The sequence below is a fragment of the Saimiri boliviensis genome, chromosome 3 (assembly GCF_048565385.1).
Source record: "Saimiri boliviensis isolate mSaiBol1 chromosome 3, mSaiBol1.pri, whole genome shotgun sequence".
NCBI classification, from domain to species: Eukaryota; Metazoa; Chordata; class Mammalia; order Primates; family Cebidae; genus Saimiri; species Saimiri boliviensis.
In genome coordinates this window covers 68,381,103-68,393,697 of record NC_133451.1, presented here as the reverse complement: position 1 = coordinate 68,393,697, position 12,595 = coordinate 68,381,103, and the positions used below count along the sequence as shown (strand labels likewise).

Sequence of the window (12,595 nt, the reverse complement as noted above, 5' to 3'; positions counted from 1 at the left end):
CTCAAAGTGGGTCCTGAAGTGGGAGAAGAAGCCTCCACCAAGGTGGTCTGGCCTGGCTGGTGCAAGGCCGGCCCATTTCAGCTGCAAATCAGCCTCCACTCACCTTTAAGCAGTAGTTCTTTTTGTACCAGAAAGGGGAAGTTGTAGCAGCCAGAGGAGAGGGAGGAAAACAAAAACAACCATACCAACAAAACAGGGCTGAAGATTGTCGTTCAATGCGCATCAGGTACTTATTAATTCTACTGGATAAGCGCTTATAAATAAAGAACAGTCAATCCTCATCCAGGGCCATCTTCCGTTGTTAGGAGTCATCGTACAGGGGGTTGTTGTAGTTTCCCCAGGACCCGTAGTCGTGGTCATCCAAAAGCCTTCCATAGGAGGAATGCCTGGTGGAGAAACAGAAGAGGGCTGTGATTACCTGGAAAAGTTGCCCATCTGAGGACAGCCTAATGCCCTGCATGGAACTGGGGATGCTTATAGGGCCAAGGAGAGGGAAAAGTGTGATGCTCTCACTAGGACAACAGACCCAGCCACTGTGGAGGTCCTGGTCTACCAAACAGCCTGTCAGTGACAACTCTTCCTGCTGGGATCCCAACTGGCACCTCCGGTTGGGGTCACCTGAGTCCTTGTCATTTCCTGCATCTCCAGTGCTGGGGAAGGAATGGAGGCCCCATTTCCATGGTAATTTAACAAGAAGGGATGGGAAAGGGAAGCTTGCCTTCCTAACATCCTGACTTAGGTTCTGGGCTTAATTCTCCCTGAAATAATGATGACACAACCACAACCACTGTTGCTATCACCACCTCTCCTGACATTTATATTGTCTTATAATTTACCAAATGCTTCTCTATTGAGTTTTTATTTGATCCTCAAAATGAAGCCATGGGCAGGTATAGTTTATACTTATTTCTCTGAAAAGGAAAATGGGGCTCAGAGATGTTAATTGGAGTCCCCAAAGTCATCCAACTGAGCTGTCAGCCAATCCCCATCTCCTGTATCTAAGTCCAGTGCTCAGAGCTCAAGTTCCCAAAGTCTTATTAGCACTCTAGTTGAATGGCACTATGGGTTAAGCAGAATTTGGTGGATAATTAATTGTAAGACCCTCTCTCATGATTAATAATATATCTATAAGAAACTGAAATCAGATTGTCATCATTCCTCTGTTCAAAAGCTTTGAATGGCTTCTCACCTGAGTAAAAGACAAGTTATTAAGATGCCTTACAAAGCCCTATGGGTCTGGCCCCAGCTACTTTTCTGAGCATACCAGCCCCTATTATATGACCCTTGCTCCCTCTGCTACAGCCATACTGGTCTCCTTCCCTTCACTCTCATGCCTGACACAGCTTTGCCTCAGGGCTTTTGCAGTGACTGTTTCCTTGGCTTGGAACAATTGTCCTCCAGGTCTCCACACAGCTCATTCTCTCATTTTCTTCAAGTCTTTGCTTAAATGTCACCTTCTCAGTGAGGCCTTCCTTAACAACTTGACATGGTTTGGCTGTCTCCCCACCCAAATCTCATCTTGAATCATAACTCCCACAATTCCTAAATGTTGTAGAAGGAATCTTGTGGGAGGTGGTTGAATTATGGGGGCGGGTCTTTCCTGTGCTGTTCTCGTGATAGTGAATGAATCTCCTGAGATCTGAGGGTTCTATAAGGGGAGGTTTCCCTGAACAAGCTTTCATTTTTTTTTTTTTTTTTTTTTTTTTTGCCAGCCACCATCCACGTAAGACGTGACTTGCTCCTCATTGCCTGCCACCATGATTGTGATGCTTCCCCAGCCACGTGGCACTGTAAGTCCAATTAAACTTCTTTCTTTTATAAATTGCTCAGTCTTGGGTATGTTTATCAGAAGCATGAAAACGGACTAATACACAATTCAAATTTTTAACCCCCACCCCCAGACTCCTAGCTTAATATTTCTCACAGAACTCATCACCTTCTGACACGTTATATAATTTACTTTCCTCTCTTCCGTAACTAGACTAAAACCTCCATGTAGGTATGGATTATTTGCCCATTGTGTTTATTCTTGGCTCTAACTCCAGGACCTAGAAGAATATATGACAGATAGTAAGTCCTCAATACGTGTTTATGAAAGAAACAGTGATTGAAAAAAATAAACCCAGAGTTACCCCCAAAACTGATCTGTTCATAAGAAGGGAGATTCCTGGAAAGGAATGTGATCATTTTAAGACTAAAGCTAATGGCAGGATTAAAAGAACATCACAAAATGAGATTTGATACCTCTAAGGTTGGTGCTAGCATATGAATTATTACACCTTGCCACTGGAAGTCATGTATGCTAGATACAGTTCAAAAAATGCCCACTTCCACTAATTTTTATCTCAACTACATGTGAAAATTAAACAAAATGAAAACAATCTGAGAGGTGTAAAAAGCACTTGTTATACTTCTATCTGTTGCTAAAATAATTGCTATTGCTCCTTTGACGCTTATTTACATCTGCCAGGTATTTCCAAAAAGATGATTTGTGTGTGTGTGTGTGTGTGTGTGCAAAGAACTAGGCCTTTGCTGTGCTCATTTCAAACTTTTTTTTTTTTTTTTTTTTTTTGAGACGGAGTTTCGCTCTTGTCACCCAGGCTGGAGTGCAATGGCGCGATCTTGGCTCATCGCAACCTCCGCCTCCTGGGTTCAGGCAATTCTCCTGCCTCAGCCTCCTGAGTAGCTAGGATTACAGGCACGCACCACCATGCCCAGCTAATTTTTTTTGTATTTTTAGTAGAGACGGGGTTTCACCATGTTGACCAGGATGGTCTCGATCTCTTGACCTCGTGATCCACCCGCCTCGGCCTCCCAAAGTGCTGGGATTACAGGCTTGAGCCACCGCGCCCGGCCCCATTTCAAACTCTTAGACTTCAAAATTATGATTTATGTCCTGAAGGCTGACTCAGCTGACCTAATCTATATACCTGGAAACCTGAAGATGTTCCACAATTTACTTTGCTTTCCCTAAAGGCTCACATTCATTTCTGTGGGTATGGGAAGGAAAAAGACTACCAATAGCAACCCAGAAACACCACTGCCTTTTTGATCTATAGAAATAAGGGAGGTAGTTTTGGTAAACAACGGTCATGGGCTGTCTATGGCCAATACTCTCCCCAAATTTAAAACCTCCAGTTCCAATAAAATTCTTTAACAGGATGGTTGAGAAATGGAAGCTGTAGAATCAAGAAGCTAAAACCTGGTAACTACAGCACTGGAGCCCTGCCTAAATTTTAGCATGACTTACTGCTGCAAGCCTGGCAAACATCTACTTATAAACATGCTCCTTTATTGATGGGGTATTCCTGCTTCACATTTGTATGGTAATTGAACTTCTTATGGAATTTTTATCCCTATCATATAATTTTATTCCCAAAAATGTGAGTTTGGTCAATAAACATATTTCCTTAAGTACATTTTTAACCCACTGTTTCTTCATCTATAAAATGGAGAAACTTAAAAAAAAATTGCTTTAGGGTTGTTAGGAGAATTAAATAAGGTAATACATATAAAAGACCTGCCACGTAGTAAATGTGCAATGAATGCTGGCCAATATGTTTTTAAATTTTTAATATAATAAATCTTATGTAAGCACATGGTAAATCTGCCAAATAGTAAAAAATGTCATTGAATGAAAAGTGAACCTCCCTCCACTAGAAACTCTTGAAACTATATACCAGGTATAGTTATAAAGCCAGTTTTTTACATGATTGTTATTGTATTTGAATTTTTAAAATTTATTATTATGTTGGAATGGGGGTTAGAAGATTAAAAATCTCTGGTTGTCAGGTTTTATTGGCTATGGTTATTTTAGGCAAGACTATTTGGTTAATGTTATATCTGAATTTCCTATATTATAAGACACATCTCTTATACAAACATTAGTAAAATAAAGGAAAATGACTGGTCTTTATTTTATTATTATTATTTTTTTGCCTTCCCATTGAAGAAACAGTGAGTTGAATAAAATGCTGATAAGTGAGGAGAGAGATGCAAGAGATATGGATGAACCAAAATTGGGAATGCACTGAACCCATGGGGCTTATTTACCACATTAAGGAGCTTAAACAGGAAAAACTGAGTGTACTGGGATTCCAGCCAGGTTTGGATAAATGGGATACTATTGTTGTAAGAGTAAGGCAAACACATTTTTTTTTTTTTTGTATGTGGGATAAGAGGACAATGATTAGTGAGCGTGTTACAGTTTCTCTCTAGGTCAGAACTTCTTAAATCCTGGCACATTTTGGATGGAAATGGGGAGGTTTTCAGATTGGCATTTATAGAGAGTATGAGGTAAAAAAAACAAAAACAAAAACAAAAACAAAACAAAAAACAAAAAAACCAAAGACTAAAAAACAAAGCAACTCCCATTCCCAAGATTAGGAAAGTGAGATCCAAGGAATTTAGATGACTTTGTCAATGCTGTTCACTGGCAGAGCTGCTGTGGAAACCAAGGTCTCTTTGTTTGCTTTATAAGGCAACATTGCTTTATCTAATTTCAATCTGAACAGCAATCCGTATGAATGATGTCATTGTCAGGTCAAAGCAATTTGATTTACTAAATGTCTTAATAAAGACTGGCACCCATCCAACAGAGCCATGGTTTCTCTTTGCTGTGTCTTGGCTCCTCTTAGATGGTAAACTTCTTAAGGGCAGACTATGTCCTACTTTTTTTCTAACTACCTGAACACATAATAGGTGGCTCTTGATATAATGGTTATTTTATAAATATTTGGTGATAACTGTTTATATCCAGCAGCATAGTGTATACAGAGTGTCTGTGGGGTTTGGCTATAACCAGCTGGGATTCATAAGGCCCATGGAAATTCATTGTACAGTATAACTGGAAAAATGAAAATATCCCATAAGGAAGACCGATGGTTAAAGCTACTCTTGACTTTAAACATAGGAAGGGAGGAGAATTACGGCTGGACTAGCAGGCGATGATGTGGCTTTAAAGCCCTTACCACAGTGCTCACAGCTCCTGTTAATCAATGGCACTGTGCTTATTGTCAATGTGATTCTAATGTATTGTATGCTGTAGTAAGCAAACTAAAATCCCAGGGGGTAAAAAGAGGAATGATTTCTTTTAAACTCTTCCCTCATTGCTCTCTTTCTTTAATGGCTTTGCTCTAATAGAAAGCAGCACTCCCCACTCCCTATCCTTACTTGGTGACCCTTTGTTGGTGACAAATGGTAAATGATGTGGTAACATTTGTGGTTTGAGGCCTTCTCCAATACCGCAAAATGGTACCTATTTAAAGACAACTGTAGCAACAATACTTAATGGAAAATAAGTGAAGTGTCCCTTTTCTTGTGTTGAAACAAAACATATTTTAGAAAACACACTGTCTTTTGTAAGGGTCAGCTCCAGTTCTCCACAAGTTTCCACCTTTATTTATGACTCTGCCCCACAAAGCCCTCTTCTCTTTAGTCAAGCTCATCTTGCCATTCAATCATTAGTGCTTACCATGTGCTAAGGATATGAAGAAATACAGAAGGATACAAAGATGATTAGGACATGGCTTAGTGCTGGAAAAAATGCGGCTGAACTTGCAGTTCGTTAGCCATTAGTAGTTAAGCCTTAGACTCTTATCGTCCATTAGCAAAACTGTTTGATGCAGCTGTCACTGTCTCCTTTTTATTATTTTCATCGTTTGCTCTTTCTCTGTGATTATCATTTCCTGCCTGGCTTCTTTAAGTATTCAATGAAAACTTACCATCTATCAGGCCCTATTCCAGCACCTTAACAAACTGAAAAGATCAAAATCCCTGTCCTTAGGGAGCTTACATTCTAGGTGGGGAGACACAATAAATAATATACAAATAATAATATGGTGGATGTTACCAAGCCCATGGAGAAAATAAATGGAAGTGGGGTGGTGAGGAGTTCCCAGTGGGAAGTGGGACTGTAATTTTGAAAATGATGATCAGGGAAGGTCTCACTAAGATGTCATTTGAGCAGACACACAGAGGAGATGAGGGATGAGCCATGTGGATGACTGAGGGATACCATGTAGACAGAGAGAGCAGCAAGTACAGAGGCCCTGAGGCAAGAGCAAACAATATATCCTTCTGGTAGCTACCGAGCCATAAAAAAAAAAAATAAATAAAAATAAAAAAATAAAACAAAACAAAACAAAAAAACTTCGTATGTTGGAATGATTTTAGATTTAGAGAAAAGTTGTAAAGATAGTACAAAGATTTCCCGTATACCCTTCACCCAGCTTCCACTAATGATATATAATTATTGTACATTTGTCAAAACTAAGAAACTAATATTGTGAGCCACAATTTTGAGGCTGAGAAAACTGCAATCATTACAGTTTATTTTATTCACTCAAAGTTACAATAGCAAGTTAGTGGCAGAGTGAGTGTTACAACTCAGGAATCCTACCAGTTCCATCTTTCCAACAAAAATCTCACTGATGGGAACATTTCCAAACATTTATTTTTAAAATCACCCCCCACCCCACCTTTTATTTCTAGACTCTGGGTTTCTTTTAAAAAGCTATTACTTTCAAACATCTTGAAATGATTACCTCTGCTTTGAAGGGACAGGTCAAATTTGTTTATTTAAAAAAGTATCTGCCAGATGCCATACTACTGGCAGACAATCATCACACAGAAGATCTACACATTGGCATCTCTGCTTATTTGTAAACTAGTTCAGTGTCACGAGGTAGCTAGTAAAATTCTGTGTGGTTTAACAGATTCCCACGGCTTCCCCTTCCCCAAACCCTTATTCTTTCTAATTAGGAGTAAACAAATGTTATTGCTGCATCCCCAAACTTTCCTACACAGACTCATTAACACTCATCCAGTAAATGTTCATTAAGCAACTACTATACGTCAGGTACTGCCAGGGACTTTTATATTGTTCTGGTGGAGGAAACTGGCAGAGAATGCACTGATTCCAGCACAGGGAAGCACATAGTACAAGGGAAGCATGCACAGCAAGGAACTCAGGATGGAGAGGTGAGAGAAGGCTTCCCAGAGGAGGATCTCTCTTGGGCTGGACAACTTGAAATTAGCCAGATAAGAAAGGGGTGAACCAAACACCTCTAACAGAGGGATCAGCATGTTTGAAATTACAAAGGCAATATATTTGAAACAGGGCAACATGTCTGAAATATGTATGAAACAACAGGGAAATCTATTTGGGAAACTCTACAGCAAAAAGTGTGTTTGAAGTGTTAGAAGGGTAAAGCAGGGTTGTTCAAAGGGTGGTCCTTGGACCAACAGCACTGGCATCACCTGTGAGCTAGTTAGAAATGTAAATGCAAGTGCCCCACCTGGACCTACTGAATCCAAATCTGTGGGGATGAGACCCAGGAAATTGTGTTTTTAATAAGCTCTTCCATTGATTCTTACACACATTAAAGTTTAAGAACCACTGAGGGAGAAAACTGAGTAAATAAGACCTACAGAACTCCAAAAGGTGATCTGAAAAAGTCAACTGTGTATAACAAATTCTAGGAGATCTTGGCCTTTATGGCTGGCTGGGCCTACTCTAACAGCCAGAAGGAATCCAATTGTACAAAATACAATCACTAGCAGACATAAAAATAGGGACTTCTAACAAGATGCCTTACAAGACAGACCCTGTTGTGTCTATATGTCTATAAATTAAGATTGTGTTTATTTTTGTGAGGAAAATAGCCCATGTAGTCTGTCTGGGTCACTAGCACACCTAATTATAGCAATATCCACATCACTGGTCTTAGCAGATACAGTCTCCTGTGCAGAGAGATTATCTCTTGGCTGAACAGTTTTGAGCCAACTTAAATAAATCAAAACCAGCTTACCTCATTCTTCAATCATCACTAATTAAAGACACTGTTCTGGAAAAGGCAGGCAGGGCCTTCGCTTTCTTTTAAAGTTACAAACAAGCCCTGGCATAAAGACTGTTCAGAGATAGTTTCTATTTGTAAATGTGTAACATGGATGCGACTTTGCAGGCATTTCAGAACAGCACCAATGAAACTGTCAAACTGGAACACGGAAGCCTGCCCCATCAATATACAATTAGGAAATGAGCTGCTGTGCCATCTTCCTCGTCCTCCTCTCCCCTCTCCTTTGAATCCCTCGTGCCTACTGAATGAAAATGGTAGGATGGAGACTATGCTCCCAACCTCACAGCCTATGTGTTGGTGGTTACCACTTTACTGAGTCCCTACTTGCTAAGCATTGTTCTAACAACTACAGCAGTAACAGTAGCTGCCCTTTCATCATCCTCACCTCATACCAGGCACTGAATGTTTATATGTATAATTTAATCTTTGTAACAGTCTTGAGTTAGGTATTATTATTATTATAATAATATTCTCATTTTACATGAAGAAGCTGAGCATAGAGGGATTAAGAAACTTGCCCAGGCCTGGCGCAGTGGCTCCTGCCTGTAATCCCAGCACTTTGGGAGGCCGAGGCAGATGGATAATGAGGTCAGAAGATTGAGACCAGCCTGGTTAAGACGGCAAAACCCCATCTCTACAAAAAATTCAAAAATTAGTCAGGCATGGTGGTGCGTGCCTGTAGTCCCAGCTACTCAGGAGGCTGAAGCAGGAGAACCGCTTGAACCCAGTAGATAGAGGTTGCAGTGAGCCGAGATCACGCCACTACACTCCAGCCTGGGTGACAGAGCAAGACTCTGTCTCAAAAAAAAAAAAAAAAAAAAACCCAGAAACTTGTCCCAGAGTGCATGTTCTTAGTCACCATGCTACAGTGTCTCCAGGTACTCTGCATTCATTACTTCATTTCATCTTTAAAACAACCTTGAAAGATATATATTATTAGCTCCATATTTTGCAGATTGGAAAAACTGAGGATCAAGGAGTTCATAATTTGCCCAAGGCTGCCTAAATAGTAAGTAGAAGAGTCAGCATTAAACTTGACTGCAAAGCTCACATTCTTTCCTCCACACCACACTGCTGCTGGTTAAAAGCTGGGGTCATAATCCAAGAAGAGCCCTGGGTTCAGGGCAGTTCATTTTATAATCCAAAAGTGACTCAGGTTACAAAAAGATGTGGTTCTCCAGGCAGTGGAGCGACACTGACAAAACTAGGGGTGATGGGTCCCTGGAGAAAGGGAGTGTGAAAAACAGATGGCTCTTAAGTCTACAATGCCTTTAGAGGAAATAAGGATTGATTAGGAAGAAAGGTGAAAATTCCCAAGCCACTGTTAGCAGAGCCTTGCTAAGGATTCTATTTTTCTGGTCCTGAGGCTGCCTTTTTAAGCAGATTCTCCCCTTGCATTTGTAGAGACCTTGGCTGGGCCAGGGTCATATCCCATGGTTGCAGGTCAGAAGCTAATGGCTCCCTATGGGTTGTGATTTTAGTCACTTGCTGCTCCGGCCAAACAAGCTAAAAGACCACAGAAGACAGATCGTTTGTTATGCTATTGTTTTTAGAAATCTGGGATGATGAAAGCAGAATAAGTTTCTGACCAAAGGAAAGCCTATCCTTAGGAACATACATGCACAGACACATGTCAGTTGAACCAACTGTATTTTTGATGAATGATTAGTGGGACTTTCCGAGAACCTGGCAAAATAGCACTCGAAGGGGTTTAGCATAGCCTTAAGATTCATAACAGAGATTAATCTCCTTTTCATTTTACCAAAATAATTAACAGAGGAGCAGAAAGGGGTTTTCCTTAGGGGGTTTCTGAAACCCCTTAAGGGTCTAATAACTATCCATCCTTAAGTTTATAGTGCTTAAACTTAAGTAGCATAATAGAAAAATAGCACCATTATATTTATGCCACTGTGGATCTTACTACATTTAGGAGGCAGAACCTGTATGGGGAAGAAGAATAATGATTTATTCAATTTAATCATTTACTTAATTTATCTGGTGCTCTGAAGGCCTGGGGAAAATATAGCTTAAAATAACATTTTAATCAGCACTCATCAGAGCAAATTGTAATGGCCTGCTAACAAAATTTCCCAAGCCTGGTAAGTTCTGTGGTGGCAGAACTGCGTCACATCATGGATGTGGCCTGGCACATGGCTGATGTGCTACAGCTGTCTATCGACGACTGTCTTCCCACAGCTCCTTCCAGTCTACCACTTCGATGACGACGATGTTGGCAGTACTGTGCTCTTCCAAACAATGTTACGAGGTAGAAACTACCGCCTTTATTTTACAAGTCAGGGAAACGAGGGTTGGTGATGCTCTGTGACATGCCCAGGTCACAGTGCTGGAAGTAGTAGAGCTAGGATTTGAACTGAGGTCTCCTTGCTTCTGGAGTCTGAATTGTTAATTACTGTCTAGACTGTCTGCCTATAGCCACTGTGGGTTTAGAGGTGGTAAACTTGAATTCTTGTCTAAAGCAAAGAGGAAGAGTCCTTCCAGTTATTTCAACACTGGTTTGGGGAAGTGTATAGCAAGCAGGAAGTGTCTCTATTTCACTCCACACTTTAGAGAAGGCAGTATTTTTGGTAAGGTAGGACTTCAGGAACTCACCATTGGTGATTCTAAAATGACTCTAAAATTTATGTATAAGTTCCTTTTTGGGGCAGGGAGGGGTAGAATACTTTGTTACAAAATGGAAACGAGGTTCCCAGAGTAGTTCATAAAAGCCAATTTAACTCATAATTAAAATATGGTGTATCTGCAGCAATAAACTAGTAATTAAACCAGATGGAAAAAGGTACATTCAGTAAGATATAATTTATAAAATTAAGTTCAGTGCTCAAGGAAATGCAGACTTAATGAAGAAAAATATTTTTTTAAATCTGAAGGAAACTTCTGGATGCTTTTATAAAATCTTTTATTAGAAACAGGTCATGCGGGACCTTTAATTCCAATTTCTCTTCAAAACCCGGCTTTCTTGTTTTTTGTGTCTTAGATTCAGGTGATATTACAAGGCACTCTCATACTTGACATTATCAAGATTGATTTGGTGCACATTTAGAACACAAGATGGAGGGAGATAAAAGGGAAGGAGGAGGGAAGCGCTCCCAGTGGGCACTGGGTGGGGCTGGGCGGTGAGCGGGGATGAGAGGAGGCAGCAGATGGTGGTGCGCTGAGATGAGGAATCCTATCCACGTGCTCCACATGGGAACAAGGGCAGGAGGGAAGGACAGGATGGCACAGCCTCTTGAGAAAGGAGCATGGCTGCTGGGGGGACAAGTCAGGGGTGTGTGTGAACCACAGTGCCCGTAAGATTGCATGTCCTTATATTTCACTGTCCATTTGTTCAGTATGTCAAGCACCATCTTGGTGCCCAGCACCGTCTTCATGGACAAATCCAGGTCCTTAAGGAGCTTACACTTTTTTGTGGGGAAATAGACAATAAACAAGCAACACGCACGCAAAAACAAAATGACAGTAATAAAATAATAGACAGTGATCACAGCCAGGATGGACTTAACAAGGCACTAAGAGTAAATAACAGGGGCACTAAACTGGAGAGGACATCTCTCGAAGTGAGATGAAAGTCGAGGTATGCCGTATGGGAAGGAGCTAGAAGAAAAGCATCTCAGGGAAGGACTAGCCAGAGCCCAGGGCCTGGGGAAGGAAAGACAGAACCTGGTGTGTCCTAAGAATCAGAGGGAGCTGGAGTGACTGGAGCTCAGGGCTTCAGAGGGAGAGAGGGATAAGATGATGGGAAAGAGGGATGCAGGCACAGTGCAGGATGACTGAGGGCTATGCTGAGGAGTTACAATTTAATTCTCAGTGCAAGGGGAGCCACTGGGGTTTTTCAGGAAGGGAGTATCAGGACAGAGGAGCTTACACAGAAATGGTTCTGGCTGCTGGGAGGAGAACAAATTGGAGGTCAAGTGTGGGTGTGCTCACCATGCAGCCTGTGTCTTTCTGTCCTTTGTTATGGGCACCACACAGACTGGCAAATAAGACTGTCACTTGCCATCTGGCATTTTACAGCTGGAAGGACACTCAGAGACTGTGAGTAATGTGGTGTTGAGACTTGATTTCACAGAGCAATAGAATATAAAAATGGAGGACTCGCAGAGTATTGCAACTTTCTATTAGGCTAAAGAAAGAAAAATCGCAGCTACTATCACTTCATTTCATAGGAGAAAAAAATATTTTAAAACCAAAAGCATAAGGACATAATCTTGAAAACTGTTTTATAGGAAATGCCACACCTTCCTTATATTTTCTACATTTTACCTTAGAAGCAGTGAAAACAAATCCACAGTTCAGTATTCAGAACATCAGAATTTTGGGACCATCCTTCTACCCCTTCACAGATGAGAATACGTGAACTTTAGGAGGCATGTGGCTTTCCCAGGGTAATGAGGTACATTAATGGCAGGGAGCCTAGGCTTCAGTCTCCTGACTCCACGTTAATTCTTGTTCCATTGCATCATCATGCTGTATATCTTCAGCTTACTTCTACCTTGCCAATGTTCAGCTACTGTACATCTGTAACTGTAATGCTGAGTACACCCACCATTTTCACTTCTCGGCCAATATTTCTTAGGGCTAAGATACCTATTAAGGAACAAGTATCCAGCAAAACAGCTCTCAGCCCAGAGCCCAACAAAATGGAATCCTTTTCTTTATAAAGAAGAGTAAGCATGGATGAACCTGGAAACCATCATTCTTAGCAAACTGACACAAGA

The 12,595-nt window shown here is 40.9% G+C and overlaps 1 protein-coding gene across 1 annotated transcript in view; it reads right to left on the bottom strand.

Annotated features, from left to right (window-relative positions):
* Window positions 1-218: 218 nt before the first annotated feature.
* PARM1 (prostate androgen-regulated mucin-like protein 1) overlaps window positions 219-12,595 on the bottom strand; it is a 111,503-nt gene continuing 99,126 nt past the window's right edge. The window contains exon 4 of the mRNA XM_003931975.4: window positions 219-386. Coding sequence (XP_003932024.1) covers window positions 302-386 — 85 coding nt within the window. The 3' untranslated portion in view covers window positions 219-301. The remainder of the gene's footprint in view (window positions 387-12,595) is intronic.